Source organism: Saccostrea echinata, unplaced genomic scaffold (genome assembly GCF_033153115.1).
Source record: "Saccostrea echinata isolate AGI-Se365-2 ecotype Australia unplaced genomic scaffold, CSIRO_AGI_Sech_v1 ptg000048l, whole genome shotgun sequence".
Classification (NCBI taxonomy): domain Eukaryota; kingdom Metazoa; phylum Mollusca; class Bivalvia; order Ostreida; family Ostreidae; genus Saccostrea; species Saccostrea echinata.
This window is the reverse complement of record NW_026889797.1, coordinates 1039876-1059213: the sequence shown is the minus strand read 5'-3', so window position 1 is coordinate 1059213 and position 19338 is coordinate 1039876. Positions and strand designations below refer to the sequence as shown.

General features: G+C 32.5%; 1 protein-coding gene and 1 long non-coding RNA gene across 2 annotated transcripts; one reads left to right on the top strand and one right to left on the bottom strand.

Annotated features, from left to right (window-relative positions):
- Window positions 1-12126: 12126 nt before the first annotated feature.
- Window positions 12127-13779, bottom strand: LOC133203128 (uncharacterized). Its single transcript, XM_061338974.1, has one exon. The coding sequence runs from the start codon at window positions 13777-13779 to the stop codon at window positions 12127-12129; it is 1653 nt and encodes a 550-aa protein (XP_061194958.1).
- A 4487-nt stretch (window positions 13780-18266) lies between these two features.
- LOC133203203 (uncharacterized) lies at window positions 18267-19061 on the top strand. Its single transcript, XR_009723348.1, has 3 exons — window positions 18267-18357; window positions 18628-18717; window positions 18940-19061. It is a non-coding gene; the product is annotated as an uncharacterized LOC133203203 (long non-coding RNA).
- The last annotated feature ends 277 nt before the right edge of the window (window positions 19062-19338 follow it).

Below are 19338 nucleotides of genomic sequence, written 5' to 3'. Positions count from 1 at the left end.
TTGTTTGAACAGATAAACTGCACATATCATCATTTCTGCAGTTTTGGCTAGGTCTTGATTGTATGCATATATCCATCAATATTTTTCAATCAATAATTAACCATAAAACATAGTTCTCCTGTCAAGGATTATCTGCACACATGATCATAAAAAGAAATCCTAATACAGCGAAAATTGTGTCGCACAATATTGTATTCCTCTTCGACACAGTAAAGTATTGTTTCCCAAGAAAGCCTAAAAATCTCGCCTAAGGTCAAATGGTCAACCCATATTTACATGTACATCCCGATAAAAGTTTTAAAATACCTTACATCTTAAATGTTTCTCGAACTCATTTCATTTTAAGAATATTACAATGAAGCGCATTGAAAGGGTAAAACTTTTCGTTTGAATGAAACGTTTTGGTCTTTCTTATGGAATGTCAATTGTTATAGAATGACACACCCATTTCTTTAGAAACGAGAAAGCAATATAAGTCGGAATGTTTTAAGTCACTCCACTCTGCGACAAGCAACATGCGTTTTGCTGATACGGAGATTTTATGAAGTTAGGAGAGAAAGGGTTAGAGACTCCGCGCTTCTGTAAAACATATGTACAGCACATAATTATGAACTAATATCATTTTTATTGAAGTTATCACAACACATGTATCGGTCAAACACGTGTTTACCTGGTGTTTATGTAGACTGTCATTTTGATTGGCTAATGTATTTATGGAATACCAGTTCTACAGGTATTCGAGTGAGCTATTCGACCGCTATTTTTCTTTCTGAAGAAATGGGCGTGTTATTATGTGACAGTCAACGTTCATATGAAAGCTCAAAACCTTCTATTCAGGCGAAAAAAAATTACCACTTCAATGCGCTTCATTGTAGTTCGAACATGGATTCATTATCTCATTTAACATTGGCGAAATATCATATTTAAAGTTTTTTTTTTTTTTTTTTTTTTTTTTTTTTTTTTTTTTTTTTTAAATCATTATTTATATTATTCAATGAAGTGAGAAATAATAAGAAATGTGACTTTAGATCTTGCAATTTTTCATTATAAAATATTTTTATGAGATGATTTAGGTTTTGGACAATTTTGTGTATATTCATATTAAGGACTAAATACTAGTATTCTTCTCTTAATCATTTATTCTGGATCAAAGTATATGAAATACCCAAACAATTCGTTGATTAAGGAAAACTCACTGATATTCAGTCTTCTTGTTTCAGATGCACATTAAAAGCTTTCATACAGACTGAAATGACATATTTGTTGGTTACAGTGTAATCAGTTAAAAAGTTATTATTTTGTGTTCAATAATATAAATTGCAATTCACGATTACCATCTAATAAGCAGATATATTTAAACGCACCTGGATCAAATAACAGAGCGTGAATAATTACCTATCGTCTATATGTATTCTAAATGTTGAATATTTTCCTCAGGTGAGTTAAACAAAACAAAAGTCAAAAACTTTGAAAGAAATATTGAATGAAAGTATATACGGTGCATGCTTGGAATAGGACAGTTGAGTTGCCACTGACATAGGGAAATTACTCATGCTTTTATCCAGAAAAATAAGAGAGGGCACTCTAAACTTACTTTTCACCAGTCACGGAAGCCTAGTGGTAGGTGATTGGGAGGTACCGGGTTCAATTCTTGTTCCCAGCACTGCGTCAATCCCAAATGGTTTACATACGTGGTAACTGTTCCTTCGTCAAGCTCCAGGCATTAGAAGTGATAGCCACGTGTCTTTGGGATCTGATCTTAAAATCTTACCGGTAAGTCTAATGTCAGGATAGTCGTTGGGGGCACGATAAAGAACTCTCACAGCTCAAAGGTAGTAATTGCCGAGTATAAATTTGACAACCTTTAAGGGGGAGGAAATAAGCATCGACTTCAAATTTACCTGGTCTGTGAACCCTTGTCAATCAACAGAAATTAAGCTTGCAATTGAATGCCTGAAATTAATTGAAATTAACTGGCCATAATAGCGCCCATCGAATGAAATCTTTTGATACCTATCGCAGATGCAAACGCGAAATAGAAGCAGGACTGATTTTACCCCCTTTTTGTATATATCATTCAATCTGTCAAATGATTTAGTACATGTATTTAAATGACATGAAGTAGCATGCTTAGGAATTTAAATCTAATTCTTTTTAGAGTCAATTTCATTTCACGGAATTATAAATAATTATAGACTGTAAACAATTATTTACATTTGCATCGACTTTATTTTCAACAGAAAGCTAGTGACGACTGATTTAGCGCATGTATTCATTAGTTTTTGATGTAAAACTACCAAACAAAATATTAAACACTGGACGAAATCTCAACTTTTAATAAAAAATAAGCCATATTTATGAATTGCGTCATTTTATTATGCTCACTTCAACAACAAAAGAACCTCAAATACATGCCCTAAATGATCTCCGCTTACTTCCATGACAAAAGAAAGTTGCTTTTGGAATTTTTAATTTTTATAACCGTTGTCACACATATTTGGTGAGACACTCACTTTAAGTTTTTTTTTTCCTGAGCTCATTCAATATTCAGAATAAGGATTGTAGACCCTGTTCTTGAAAACACACACACACCAACCCTCACACACACACACACACACACACACACACAGAGAGAGAGAGAGAGAGAGAGAGAGAGAGAGAGAGAGAGAGAGAGAGAGAGAGAAAACGTTCAGAGATTGAGATGTTGCAAATGCAGGGCTAAACAATTTCTTTGGGATGTTGCATTATTGAAAAATTTGTATGTTGCATATTAAGAAACCCCCTGTATTATTCATTCGAGTTAACTTTCCTTCCAGACATCATGGACATGGTGACAAAAGCTGCCTTAAAATAACCAGTCAGAGAAGAAAATTCATCGTCATTATATCAGCCGTATTTGCAAATATTGTTTAGAATAAGGAACTCCGATGAAGAAGGTAGCGCATATGTCATTTCCCTGCGCAGTGGTAATACATTCATGTATATATCGACCGACATGGAACCACATCGGGATGCCCTCATATACAATTTTTACTAACAATGCGTCCTGGAAGAATCGCATACAATATAGAAAAAAAATGTCTGCAAAATTTATTATTATTTTCTACGACATTTAGTTTCCAGACGGGGTTTCTAAGTCTTTATTTTTTTTTTACTCGATAGACCGAAAAGAGAAAGAGAAACAAACTGAATAACCGACAGAAATAATGTAGAGGGATAGATGGAAAAGAACGTAAAGGAAATGTAAAGTCCTCTCAATCTTCACTCATAGGGGACTATGAAACATATTTAGTTTTCCTTTTTTTATTTCATACAGAAACCAAACATATAAGGAATCTCCAAACACCACCGCATCTCAGCCTAAACGCAAAACGTTTTCTCATAAATGTACAACATATTCATATGTTTAGATAAATAAAGTAAATCATCAAAGAAAATTCCCTTTACTGATATATTTTAAAACAAAGAGATACATGCAAGAACAAGATATGTTTGTGAAACTCTGATGCCCCCGTAATACACCTCATGCAAATCAAACCCGAAGGTCAAAAGATCAAAATTGCTCTTATATAAAGGTCTTGTCACAAGGAATGCATCTGTAAAATATGAGAAGCCTAAGTCCAATTGTTCAAAAGTTATGGCCAAGATTTAAGTTTTTTTTTTCAAAATAAGGTCATACACCAAGGTAAAGGTTGTAAAATTTATTTGTATCTTAGAAAACGTCGTATTACAAGAAATACACCTTCGAAATATGAACAATCTAGCACCAACCGTTCAAAAGTCATGGCCAATGTTAAAGTTTATCAAAAGTTTGTCATTTTCTAAGGTCAAGGTCAAAGGGGCAAAACTATTGGTACCCAAAGGAAGGTCCTGTCAAGGGGAATTCACATGTATAAAATGAAATCCCTAGCTCAAATCATTCAAAACTGATGTCCAATGTAAAAATGATTTTAAAAGTATATCAATCTCCACGGTCAAGGCCAAAAAAGTAAAAAAAAAAATATTCGTACCCATGGGAAAACCCTCATCAACAAAAATACACCGGAGAAGTATAAAAGCTTTAGGACTTACCGTTCAAAAGTTATGACCGAGGTTGAAGCTTGTAAGATTTTGCAAAAGTTGGTTAAACTCCAAGGTCAAGGTTAAGACGACAAATATGTCGGTTCCAAAACAAAAGTATCGTCACAAGGAATACACATGTGAAATTTGACAGCCAATCAAAAGTCACGGGCAAGGATTTTGCGAATAGACAAATAAACAACAGATAGACAGACAGACAGACATTGTAAAAATTATATGCCCTCGAATCATCGATGACGGGGCCATAAAAGATTTCTTTGTTGTTGAAAATTTGTATATCTTCATGGTTTCTAAACATTTATTTTATCGATAAACAGTTAATTATATAGATTCTAAATGATGACGGGTACACTTCCAGCTAAAAAAAAATATGAGTGCTCTAGATACATACAGTCTGATGTGATATTAAGTGCCACATGGAATTGACACGTTTTGTCTTATCGCCTCGGTATCTCAGCTTTAATAAGGAAGCAAATATGACATTATTTACTCTGGCATTAACACGGCAGATAAGAAATCATTTTATCATTTCTTTTGAATGTAAGGTCTCCGTCATTGTATATATTTAAAAAAAAAAATATTAGAGCTGTCAAAAGAAAATCATTGATATTTGGATAGCCCTGTTTATCTAGTAGCAACCAGGGAATGAGGATTCTGTTTTGTCCACTATATTAACTTCCTCATTGATAAGATTCTCTCTTACATCACTACATCATGCTAGGTTTGGGCCTGATATTAACTGTTCTGCGTCTTATTTATGGATATGGTATGATTTTTTTTTAATCATTAAAATGTTCAGAAATATTTATGAAATTGAAACATCTTTTTTTTATGTTTTAGTTTAATGAAAGTGTAGAAATTTAGAAACATAGCATACTAGGAACATTTTTACAAAGCATTTTCTAAAGGTTAAGTTTGGTAAAGTATCACAAATCATATTAATTGTTATGATTAAAGATTGTAGTGAACAAATGACTCAAAATTTCAAAATGTTCTTTAATTTTAGAAAATATAGCTTTCAATAAACCAACGCACTAATCACATGTGTATGTCAGTACCAATACAGGATATGGAGAAGCTACATTTGATTCCAGTAATGCTGTTGATGGACTGAAGAGTGATTTCTCAGTGTACGGAGGACAATTCGCTATTTCAGCTGATCATTTCAGTAATATCAGTTGGTGGGTGAACTTCATGATATAAAAATATACTACAGGACAGACAAGGTCGCGTGAGTAATTAAACTTATTTTGTAATTATCTTCTTTCATTATCTTGAAAAGAAAAGAAAATCCATTCTTTTCAGACATTTTTTTTTTTGTGACGAGTGTAGAGTTTTGTCGTACAGTGGATATTGTTTAAATTAGAGGGCGATGTATATATTTTTCCTTATTAAATATTGAAAGCTATAATGGCATTTTCTATATTATTATTACGTCAGAAGATTAGGTTGTGATCTTTATTTTGACCCCATGAACGTATAGAGAAATTTTCTTTTCTTTTCTTTTCTTTCTTTTTTTTGTGCAAAGCCATCCGTGTTTTGACATGATCATGGTCCAAAAGTCCAAGGTCCAAAATAGCAATATAATGCTAAAAAACATTTACAAAGTGAAAATGAATGTTTGCAGTTCTAAAATAAAATGGGCTAGAATCAAATTAAGTTTGAAATTTTACAAAGGTTTTTAGTACAAATAGCAGCAAAGAAAACATAGTTTGATATTGGTACATCACAATTTTATAAAATTTGTTTCAAGGGCTGTGTTCATAAGTGTTGTAGAAAGTAAATGTTTTTATCTTTTTCATCTAGGAATGTTGCAAAACAGGAATATTATATTCGATAACTTCAGTCTAAATAAAAGACCATATTATAAATGTTCATATATGTAAAAAGTCTTCTCCCCTCAGCATAATATATATATATATATATATATATATATATATATATATATATATATATATATATATATATATATATATATATATATATATATATATATATATATATATATAGGCTAATGTTTTTGTTTTATGAAATCATGGAAACTTTATGCTACCTGTGGTTAGTTAGATTCAGGTACATGTAGTTGAGAATGTTCTTATAGTACCAGAACAATAGATAATACAAATACTTTGATAGCGAAATGAAAGTGTCCGTTTATATGTGTAACATTTTCGAAGGTTACTACTACGGTAAAAAGTCCATAATAAAGCTTATATATATATATATATATATATATATATATATATATATATATATATATATATATATATGTGTGTGTGTGTGTAGTAGTTACCGTATAAGGTTTTATTGGTTTTCTCCAGATACCCTATAGAGAGGTTAAAAGGTCACGAGAAGGCGCAGCCTTCGAGTGACCTTTTAACCGCTCTATAGGGTATCTAGAGAAAACCAATAAAAAACTTATACGGTAAGTCACATGTACCATAGCACTCTCAGATTTCCTAATATGGCAGAGAGATGATGTATAAGTTGCAAATAAATTTCCTAATATGGTTTGTCACCTGACATAATTATAATTTCACGCGCTTTACACTGTGCGTATATATTACATTTTATTGCACATTTTGTGCACTTGCAATCAAAAAGCGAAAATGGACAAACACAGCGCAATGAGCATGGATCTGGATTTTTTTGAACTTCCGCAAAATTTTGAATGGGACATTTCTATCGATGATCAAGCTCTCTCACAGATAGGCCAGTTGATAGAGGACGAAGTAAACGTGTTTGATGGTATTGGGGATTTATCTCTTACTTAAACGGATTTTAATTTGGCCCAGGAGCCGGTTACACCTGAAAATGTTAAACAGCAGTTGGACCATTCTGACGATCGATTTGGAAAGTTTAACGATGACGACGATATGAAAAAATCTTCTAAAGTCTACCGAGAATAAATTAAAGATTTTGAATGGTTATGGTGTAGATAACCCATAGTTAAAACAATAGAAAAAAAGGCGCCCTATGGTATATATATATATATATATATATATATATATATATATATATATATATATATATATATATATATATATATATATATATATATATATAAATCGACATGAAATATGCTTTTTGAAACTGTCAAAGAAATTAGCATTTATAATACCGAACAAAAAAGCTATATAAAAATTTAAAGAAATTGAACTTCACAAACGTTGAACTACGCACAAAGGCAACCTTGTGACGGTGCATATTGTCGTTTTGTACATATTGTCGTCGGCGACAATATGTACCTACCCTCACTGCGCATATTGTCGTCCATTGGTACATATTGTCGCCGGCGACAATATGTACCGAGATGAGCCTTATTTTCTTCCTGCATAATGGACGACAAAATGTACAGTCCAGCACCAGCACATATTGTCGTCGGCGACAATATGTACAGTCAAGGTCGGTATATATTGTCGTCGATATATTGTTTTGACGAAATACATTTATTTACTTGAGAAAAGAAAGAGAAATTGACAAACACACACACGCACGGAGGGAGACAGACAGCACTACTCGCAATACTGTAGGGAGAAAACATTTTGGTCGGAAAATTGTGTCCAGGATTGATGTACATCACTATGACATATCAAGATACCGTAATTCTTGAGATATCTGATAAATCAACTAGTCTTTTTTTCTTGTAATATATACTTGGAGATTGAATACAGGCATTTTTTTTTTCAGTAGTAATATTATTTGGAAATAATTCGTATATACGATTATGTGCCGATATAATATTATAAATATAATTTATTGTTAATAATAATGTAAGAATAACGAAAAAAAAAAAAAAAAAAAACAAACAAAAAAAAAAAAAAAAAAAAAACAAAAACAAAAACAAAAACAAAAACAAAAAAACAAACATTTTTAGATCACCTGAACTGGAAGTTCAAGTGAGATTTACTGATCAAATTTTGTCTGACCGTCCGTCTGTCTGTTAACTATTCATAATTTTAACTTCTTTTCAAGAACTACTGGGTCAATTTCAACACATTTTTACAACAAACAAACAAAAACAAAATCAATTTTGTTCAAGTCATGACCCCAGGGGTAATGTGAGCCACAATGGGTGATCAAAGTTTTACATAGGAATATATACAGAAAATCTTTAAAAATCTTCTCAAACACCAAAGGCAGATGTAGCACCCCCCCCCCCCCTCGCTTGGTGGTTTGAATTTGTTTTGCTTTGGTAAATTCTGTTTGTTTAACTTGTATATACTTAGTCCACAGGTAAAATTTCATAATTAAATAATTAAGTTAACATTTACAATAACACTGATGGACGACAATATGCGCAGTGAGGGAAGGTACACATTGTCGCCGGCAACAATATGAACCGGACGACAAAATGTACGTCACAATCACGCTGCATGAAATAGCAAACGAGACACGTCAGTGTGATTCTCACACCAATTACATTCACAAAACTACCAAAAAACAGCAAAAGGCATCTTTAAACAACAATATCTTTGGGGCGACAATATGTACAGTGAGGGTGAGGCACATAATGTCGCCAACGACAATATGTACATATGTAACTTTTCAGTCGGTGACAATATGTACAGATGGACGACAATATGTGCAGTGAGGGTAGGTACATATTGTCGCCGACGACAATATGTACAAAACGACAATATGTACCGTCACAAACCTCCATTAGCAGAGATTAAAATACCCTCTTACCTTGAATAGTAATGGTTTCCTCGTCATTTTTTTGCTATACAAGTAAGTTGTGTTTTGTCTAATAGAGGCATAATTTATTCACAAAAAAGAAATTTCATATTTTTATATCGATAAATGTCGATAAATGTTAGAAAATACTGAATTGTTAACGCACATTTATTTCATTTGTCAGCACAGCCTACCGTATAATTACATGTAAGAATCAAGGAACATGAAATATTTACAATTTTGTGATTAAATGTCATCCAAACTGAACCCACAATTTATGTAAGCAAGGCCTTGCTATCTATTTTTGGCAGTAGTATCGTAAGATTAAATCATTTGTCGTTCTTATAAGACTTACAGTACTAGTGTATATAAGTGGAATCTAAAAAATAACTATATAAACAGATTGACCAAAAAAAAAAAAAAAAAAAAAAAAATGAAAACAGCATACATATGTGCTTTGGTAACAAAATTACTAGATCAGTTTCAACAAAATTGGGAATCAAACTGCAATAATTCTTCAAAAGGTGTGATATATACATGTAATTTATTTACAAATTTAAAAATTGGATGCGAATTCTATGTAGATAGCGTCTTAAGTAATCATAAGAAACAGATTTTAGCTAGATTCAGAACATCAAATCACAAACTACCGATTGAAATGGGAAGATGGGAAGGTATTGAAAGAGATAATAGAGTATCATGTATGTTGTTATAATTGTAATATGTTGCTTTGATCACTATGTTGTTAAATAACAACCAAAGAGATACTAATAAACTGGTAAACTGGTAGCATCGCTCACCCTTTCACACATCAAAAACATGTTTACTTGTTATTTACCTACCTCCTAATTCAATTCTTTCAAATACATGTATCCAATAGCAATTCATATATCTCCTATGAAATCAAATAGAATTATTTACCACGTATGAAAGAAAATACTTGAACAATAAAAAAAAAAAAAAATCCCTTGTGTATAATTAAAAGTTGCATTTAGAATTTCTAAATGAACAATTGGGAAATCTTGATTTCGGATTCTATTCTGAATAACAATTGTAATGGAACTAATTTCAAAAGGGATTCCAAATGTTTCCAGATGCAGATTCTATAAATTCCAAATGACTCCTGAGTTTCTTCCTAAGTAATTGACAAAACCCAAACACAATTCCATTCACTTATATTTAAACATGGTGTACTAATAATAAGTAACCAGAAATTTTAAAATTTTATTCTCTTATCAATTAATGATATATTTATGTCATGTATTTAAGGAAAAAAAAGTATACAAAATAAACATTTGTGATTTAAATAGTTTTCATTAAATTGTTTTTATCATGTTTAAAAATTGAAATCAAGGTCAAAATTAAAGAAAATTGGTAACATAGATCATTTCATTGATTCAGATACTTTAATTATTTGGAAATGATTTACAAACATCAGAATGTTGCATTACCATCAGGTGCAAGTAATGATGAAGAATTAGAAATGACACTTTCACAAATTTTCAAAGTGTTGAATATGATAAGGCAATACGTCTTATATTCATACGAAATATGCCTTATGAATTGTTTGACTAAGTTTCATTTTTCTGCACTTCCTAATTGCTACACATGGATCCCAGATTGAATTAAGATCAATTCTTCTTGTATTTATTGTATTAAAAAAATAATGGACTTTACACAGAAACGAAAAATAAGATTACTAAATGGGGGTATTAGTAATATAACATTTGAGCTTCTTAGTTTATCAAAAAGGTTTGTTCAATGTCATTATCTTTTTTCTTGACATTGGGGGAAAAAAAACAACTGTTCCTAATGATGGGATGTCGTATTTATTTGTAAAATATTAATATTTAAAAAAAAAAAAAAAAACACATAACACCTATCAGATAATACACGGAAATGGAATCAAATACTTTGATTAAAATAGATATCATCCGAAATTTTGGAATACTTTTGCTGTTTTACATCAATACGTCATTTTTATACCAGTGTTTTCTAAACTTGTAACATACCAAATGGAAACTGAGAAATACTTTGGAAGGTGTTTTGAAGCAGTAATAACAATATCAATAATTAGAATTATCTGCTTTGATAGTTTTATTACTTGTGTATAAAGTTTATAAAATGTCACACTAAATGAAATATGAAGATAACGAACAGTATTCAATCTAGAAAGTGCAATAAAACGATACAAATTTGGAGCAGAGCAAACAAGGACCTCAAGATTTAGAGGTGGGATTAGGTTCATTGTATCGACCGTAAAACTTGCTAAATGGTGACTTCAGACAAGACTGTTGATATCCCTGTTTCATCAACTTGTTTGGTAATAGTTTGCATCGTTTTAAAAATTGTTCATACGTAGAACATGCTCTTGCGTATCGAATTAACTGAGAGACATAAACTCCATATGCAGGTGATAAGGTTATATTGCTACAGAAGTAAGGGAAGTTGACGATTGAAAAGTTGAAGTCATCACATTTATTATTAAGCTTTCTTGTTAGATTACCATTAACGTCTTTTTCTAGTAAAATATCTAAATATGAAACGGATGTGTCAGAATCTGTGGTATCTTTTATTTCAAGCTCACTGGGATATATCGAGTCGACATATGAATGAAAGTAACTATTGTTAATTGATAATACGTCGTCGATATAACGAAATGTCGAGTTGAAGGCCACAGCAAGTGTTTTCTTCTCATGTAGAAGTTTGTAAATAAATTCTACTTTATATGAAAACAAAATAGGTCTGCTAATAAGGGTGCGCAATTGGTACCCATGAGAATTCGAACAGATTGTTGGAAGACCTGATCTCAAAAAGGAAAAGTAGGATTTTGTGAAACTGTTTTCAGAGGAACAGACATACAGATAACGTGGAAGATACCTAGTTTATAATCACATCTTAGAACAATCGCACAAAAAATAAAGTGGTTTTCATTTCGCTTTTGCTTACTAATCAAATAATCCATGAAAATGTCCTCCTTTTATTTAATCAATGCCTACTCTGCATTTAAGGTTAATATCACATATAACTCAGTTCACCTATAATGTAAGTTTGTCAAAAGAAAACATCTTTTTTCCAGAGTGCCAAAAATTCAATCTCTATAGCCAATAATCTTCATAATCTGCAGTATTAAAATAATAAATTTCTTATTCTGAATGTAACATCTAATATGACAATATGGTTTGTCTCATCTTTGCACATTACATTAATAGATAAGTAGTACTCTATGTCATCTGAATATACCTCTCATTAAAAAAAAAAAAAAAAGAGTAACATGTGTACACATACATTAGCATACATTGATTCATAATCTCCTGTGTACTTGTAAGATCATTGAGTGTGTTTATTGTATGTAATGTCGTATTTACCCTAATGATTTCCTGTAAGGTGTTCATGCCTCTGTATATGTCTGTATATACAGATCATAATGTTCTGTGACGATCCGACCCAGAGAAGATGAGATCTGTGATCATAGCTCAAGCTGAATGGATATTCCACTCCCTGTTCTTCTGTCAGCAGTACTGTCAGGAACTGACCGTCCTTGTCTATCATCTGTACGGTCTTGGTGTAAGCATCACAAACTAGAATGTGTGACAGAGCATCTGTACAAATTCCAATTGGATCAAATTTTGATCCTTTCGGACTTCCGGTATAGGAGAAGCGATGTGTTCCTAAAAAATCGGTCACCACTATAACACCTAAGTCACTAAGGACAGAGTTAGTAATAATCACATCTCCATTTTGGTTTTCTGTGATATATCGGGGATAATTATACAGTCCCTGACCTGGGTTGTGTTGTAGTTCTTGTCCTTCAATATTGTATCGCCCTACCTTGGCTGTTAAAGCATCCTGTCTCTTCATTCCAATAAGTAAATCTCCATTTAAGGGAGAGCAGTAGAGACATAATGGTTTCCAAGGTTTTGCTTTTCTCATCAATGTAGACTTTGCTTCATTGTTCAATGAGAGTTTCTTGATATTATAATCCCTATCTATGTATACTAGATTGCCTTCTCTTGTCACGGTGTGTACACCCTCGTTATGACATAAATCCTCAAGATAATGTAAATTGTCACCCATTGTATCTGTCAAGTTTAAATTATTCCAACCGCTGACCCAGGCAACGTTTGGTGTCACACAAGAGATATGACGACTGACATTTTGTCGAACCCCTGTAGGCTTCACCCTAAAAGTTTTCTTTAACACTGGTGGAGACATCACTTTAAATAAATGTTCAGTTCTTACTTGTCTTTTTCCAGGCTCTGTTATAGAGATTCCTACCAGACAATTGAAAACATTATCTTTGTTGATTTCCTTGATCAGAGAGTGAGCTTGAACTATTGATGCACTGGGAGTTTTATTATTTATTTTGTAAAAACTGTTATTCTTGGAAAATAAAAGAAATTGTATCGCTCTGGTTGCTAACTGTTCAGATCTGTGTACACGTTTTTGAATGGAACTAATGTGTCTCCTTTGTTGTTTCTGTTTGGAGTTTAAGTAACGTTTCAGTTTCTTGATGTCTTCTAAAACGACATCTATCTGATCCTTAAGCCTTTCAGCTTTAATAACCATATTTTCCTGGAGTTTGAGGATTTCTGTTTGACAGGGTTTGAAATCAGAATTGATGCCTGACTGGATACTATGAGCATACAGCATAATCTCACTTTTTACATGAAAAATTATTTCCTGATGTTGTTCATGCTGTTTTTTATACACCAACTTTATGTCTTGTACATAATGTCCTGAGTGTTCTGCACAGTAAGAACATAAAGGAAGCTGACACACAAGACACCACATTGAAGAGATCATGTTCTGGTGCCTCTTACATGTCTCTAATATAATAATATCTCCATACTTTAAGCGGTCAATCACTACATCGTGGAGTTTGGTGTCAAAGTCTATCACATGTTCTTCCTTACAGAGAACACACAAATCTTGTTTACATGTCCTGCAGTAGTATTCTGCATTGCTTTTACACTGAAAACACTCTGGTGGTTTTAACTGTGTTGGAGATTGTTTATTCATAATGCTCTGGTAATACTAAGTATATCAGCCTCTTTGGGGTGTTAAATTTTATTCCTTGGCTTTTTCATATTGTGGAGCAACCTACAAAGAAACAAGAGGCCATGGATCATGGGATTCTTCCATCAAAAATATATATATTTTTAATTTAATAGTTATAGTTATGAAACTCCAAACTGTAGCCAAAAATTCTAAAATACAGCAATTACATGTATATTAAACTTTGAACATATATGTATATTAAATATCTATTTTTTAATTAACTAAGCACACACCATGGTTATGGTGCAAAATATTTTATCGTCGAGCCCCAAGATTTCGATGTAGGCCTGCAAATCGAAATGTTCAACTCAAGCTGCTATCCCACATTGATTAACAATATAATCATAAAGATATTGTTCATGTACAGTACCGACCAGACACAACCTAACAGAAAGCGAACCCAAAGCTTACCGCGGGTTCTCTTCCTGGGTTCGCTTCGGGTTCGCTCTGGGTCCGCTAGAGCTGACCCAAAGCGAACCCGTAGCACACCCGTAGAGGACCCAGGGCGAACGCCGAATGTGAACACGCGTTCGGTGTTGCGTAACAGAGCTGTCAATCAGGATTAGCGAAAAGACGTTTTAACTAATCAGCGCGTCGACAAGTCAGCATACCAGTTTGTCATTCGATGTAAATCAAAACATTGTACAAGCAAAGGGTGTATGGTGTGAAACTATTATTAACATGATTAAAAAAAATTATATTTATATTTTAATCACCAAGGTAGCATCTTATATCTACATATTATTTTCTTTATTTATTCTTAAAATCCATTAATATACATTGCATAAATTTATCAGACAATTCGCATTTTAATATATGAAGGGGAAAAAAGACAATAAGGGATATGACAATTGTTACTAAAAAAAAAAGAAGAAACTGGTCTTTGACAAAATATAGCTTTCATCATCTCAAGATACTGAACAAGAACATGTACATGTACGTGCTTTCATTCAATTATTTTATTTTTATTATTCTAATTTACATTTTCGCTTAAATCCAGATCAACATCAAAATTATTGATCTTCTTAATTGAAAATAAAAAAAAAAATTAAATGTACAGCATAAATGTACCATTATGTCCGATCTTAAATTAGAAAAATAAGAATCTCATTTCTTTTTAACTACTATGGTATTATTTTGATTAATCTTTTGCCAAAAAAAAAAAAAAAAATGTAAAACTTGATTTAAATACATATATATAGGGAAAGATTATCTTGTCAATTCTAGTTGTCATACATGAAGACCCAATGTTTAAAATTTTGTACCTATTTGAAAGTTAGTCCAAAAACAACAAAAATGCTTATCATTTTAATTCACGTCGATGTATAAGTACAGGTGTAAATGTACATGAACCTCTTACATATACTACACGTAGTTTTCGAAATATTTTATACATAAAAAAAAACTACACGTGTACATTGTATATCGTTTTGTACTAGGACATGAAAAGTTCACGTACATTGTACCTTGTATATCAACATTATTAAATTGAACTCACAAATTTATGTTGATGCGAAAATGTACATGCATTGTTTTCTGTCACATAGATACCTATATTTGAACTTTTTAAATCGTCATAACTATTTAATTCTAACACTTAAAAATGATAGTTTCAAAGTGAAGTCAGGGTCATCACGTGTCGGTAATCATCCATCTGTTTCGGATATATTGCGGGTGCAAAGAACAAGTACGGTATTTTTTTAACTGACACTTGCTAGCTGGATGTATACTGTCTTCATGATTACGGTATACCTGAGTATATACTCCCCCTACATTTGAACCTTCCATAAACCCTTTCAACCCCTAAAGTTTCCACGTCTGCGCACGTGATCAATGAGAAATCCGATTTATTATTTTTTTTTTTTAATTTGGAATAGTCATAGTTATTTGGAACTTGCGTAAGGAGTACATATTCATGTAATTGCTTGCACCTGAATGCTGAAGAAACGTGAACAACATCATGGCGCACAGAGACACCTTTTCTTCTTCTTCTGCTTTATTGCGATATACTTGTAAGTTAAGAAAAATAAAAGCGATAATTCTTCGTCGAATGTAGGGTGAAATTCTGGAAAATTTATCAAATTTCTCCATATAGTCACTTACATGTACATGTTTCGATCACCACAAAAACAACAATGATCGATTTCACTACTGTATTTGGAATATACAAGGGGCGGGGCTTACTGACGGCAAGATTAAAGCGGGGTCTGCTTCACGCATGAGTGCGTAAAGTGAACCCAGAAAGCGAACGCCGGGTTCGCTCTAGCGGACCCCGAGCTGACCCCGAGCGAACATTGTACGAATCCGAAGCGCACTCAAGGCGAACCCAGAGTGCACCCAAAATTTCTGAAAGCGATCCCGTAGCGGACCCCGAGCAAACCCAGAAAGCGAACCCGGGGTGCGCTTTGTGTTCGCTCTGGTGTTAGGTTGTGTCTGGATGGTACTGTAATATCTCCTCGGTTGTGAAAACGGTGAATATATTGGTGAAAACGGAAGAATATATTGTTCGCATTTTGCCTTTCAATTTTTTAATATATTTCTAAAATTCTTAATCCAGTCTGACAAAGTGTTCAGTTCTTCTTTTTCATATTTAGTCAAACATTTGGCATAACCTTCGATAGAATTCATAATAGGAATGAAGTTCTGTCGCCATGCAGTTGAAAGATCGGGGTTCCCTGCATTTAGGATCCAAGGTCCAAGGGACTAAGTTTGGGCTAGAATAGGGAGTCATTTTAGTAAAATAGGAAATCATTTTTCTTCTCGGACTTCAGCAGTTAAGAACAATTAATAATGTACATGTAAATCCTGCTATATTCAGTCTACACAAATCCCCGAGATAGAGTTACCGGAAATAAGAATTTGAGACTAAAAAGACTAAAAAGACGCCGCATTGCTCATGGGCACTGATACAGAAAGTGTCAATTTTTCGACGAGGATGATGTGCCAAAGCTTGATTAAGCTTTATAGCTTGAAATAGCTATATAGCTTTATTAAGCTATTCAAAATAGCTTGCTAAAGCTATTTATATGCAGGTTTTCACAAAAATGTTATTTGTACAAAAAAGACAAAAAGTCGCAAGTATTTGACTATTCATATGTAATATGGGTTATCAAATCAACAACCCAAATCAAAGATAGTTCTAACATTGCAGCATTTGAATACTTTTAAGCAAAAGATGAAATTCCATTGTTTGGGTAACTGTACACTACCTTGTGTGAGTTGAGGCATGGATAAGTATGATTGCTTCTCATTGTACTGAATTATTACCAATCAATTATCTTGTTGACCATAATTGGCCTCCTTTATAATTTCATTGAAGAGGTAACTGTATCAATTGCTTTATATAGCCCCCAAAACTTTTAGAACTTTGAGTACAAAGTCTCTTAAGGAGACACAATTTGATGAGTGATTTTTACATGCATTATTTTCATAAGAGTTCAAGGTTGAATATCATCACTGCACCAAGGTGCGACTTTTTGTACATACTTGGAAAATAACACATTTGAGAAAAAAGTGTGATAAAATAGCTAAATCAAGCTATTCTGAATAGCTTAATAAAGCTATATAGCTAAATCAAGCTATATAGCTTAATCAGGAGATTGTGCCGGACCTGATCAATAACCTGTAATTAATGAAACAGAGTATTGCGACCAACTTGGTCCAAGTATAAAATCCCTCTTAAAATGGGACCCTAGATCATAAGTTGCGTGGATTTTAATCATTATACTGTAATATATTTTAAAGATTTAACTTTTTTTTTTTTTAAAATAATATCATATCATGATCTATGATAATGATGATTAAAACCCAATCACCTCTGAAAGCTCACAGGTGTGTGCATTATTGACTTGTTGTGGGTGTTTTGCGTCTTTAATGTTCCAATTTATTTCACATTGTTTACCTTACGTCCACTTGCATGTCTGACATGGAGTAATCAGTTCGCATTGGTGTAAAATTTACTCTTAGAGCAGTAAAACATAGTCTACATAAGTACACCAATCTCGTAATATGTATATCGGATATCGGTAGAGGCACATAAAATTGAACTCGATCATCGGTAGATATAATCATTCCGAATTCAGGAGCAAAAGCTGAATTTGAAAAAAAAGAAAATCACGATAATTTCACAACAGAACTCAAACGGAATTCACCTAAATAGGTATTACATAATTATACAGTTGGTAGCGTCCGTATAACACTAAATATGTAAAATGTACGTTCCGGAATTTTCACCTCCGATTATTATTTACGTTAACGGGTGACGTCACTGGTAAGAAGTCTGACGTCTGCAAGACAGTGTCTGGAGTTAGGCTAGGAGTAACGGTGAGGAATATACATAACATCAACAGTTATTTATTTACTTTATATTTCAGACTGTGTTGCATGTAAACTAACGGGTGTGTTTCTTTTATTTTAGTGTATAACATAATGTAAACTTAGTATACCAAATAAGTAAGAAATTATTGACGCAGTCAACTGTCTTGGTCAACACCCCAGCCCAGGTGTGAATCAACACTGGCACATTATATCAAAATTAAGGTGAGGTATAAAACATACTGTTATAAAAAATATTTATTGTAAGATTTTTTTTAGCCTACCAATAAGATGCAATAAAACCCTTGATGGAAAAAGTTCCACCCACCCAATGTATTTCTTTACAAAACATGTAGAGGAAATATAAATTATCTTTTAGGGCAATAAGGGTGTAACACTTATTTTTCAGATGTCTTTTTCATACAGGCCTTATGAATATAAATAATGTATTTTGAGATTGTGATTTTTTTATGTGATTTTAAATGTACACTCCAGGATGGCGGCTGAAGCTCATCTCCTATGTAAACACCTAAATGCCAAGTCTGGACTTCAAAAACAGATTCTGAAAGTTTAACCAGCATTATGGTAAAACTCTTAAAAAAGAAATCAAATTTTCTGATTCCATTGCTTTTAGACTTGCAATTTAATACATATAATATCATGTAATGATGTGCATTACATTTCAATCACAAGAGGAGAAAATGTTAAATGTTATCAGTAAAATAAGTAATTTTTCCTATTGTTTGTTTTGCTTTACAAGTCTGAAATGCAATTTTTTTTAACATATATTTTCTTTTTTACCCCAAGGACAGAAAGTATACACTTCGAACAGACACAAAAACATATAGGTCCATGCCAAGCTATGAAAGATTTATGCTGAGGGTAAGTTCTATTATTATATAGAATTTAATTGTCAGACATATGGTTATGTCTAAAATTTTACTGTTGTATTTATAATTTCCCTCGGTGTCGCAAGCTTACAACCAAAGATTTGAAATTTATTAAAGCACAAAATTAATCTAAAATTGTCTCCTTTATTCAAACATATTTTAAAAAAAGAATTGAACTAAAGGATTCAGTCTACATAAAAAAATTAGCATGTTTTATTTCATAAATTTGACGATCAACATTTCGATTGACCAACACGCGAAGTTAAACTATGTCTTAGGAAAACATTTACAGGTAATATATACAGGTAACATTCTG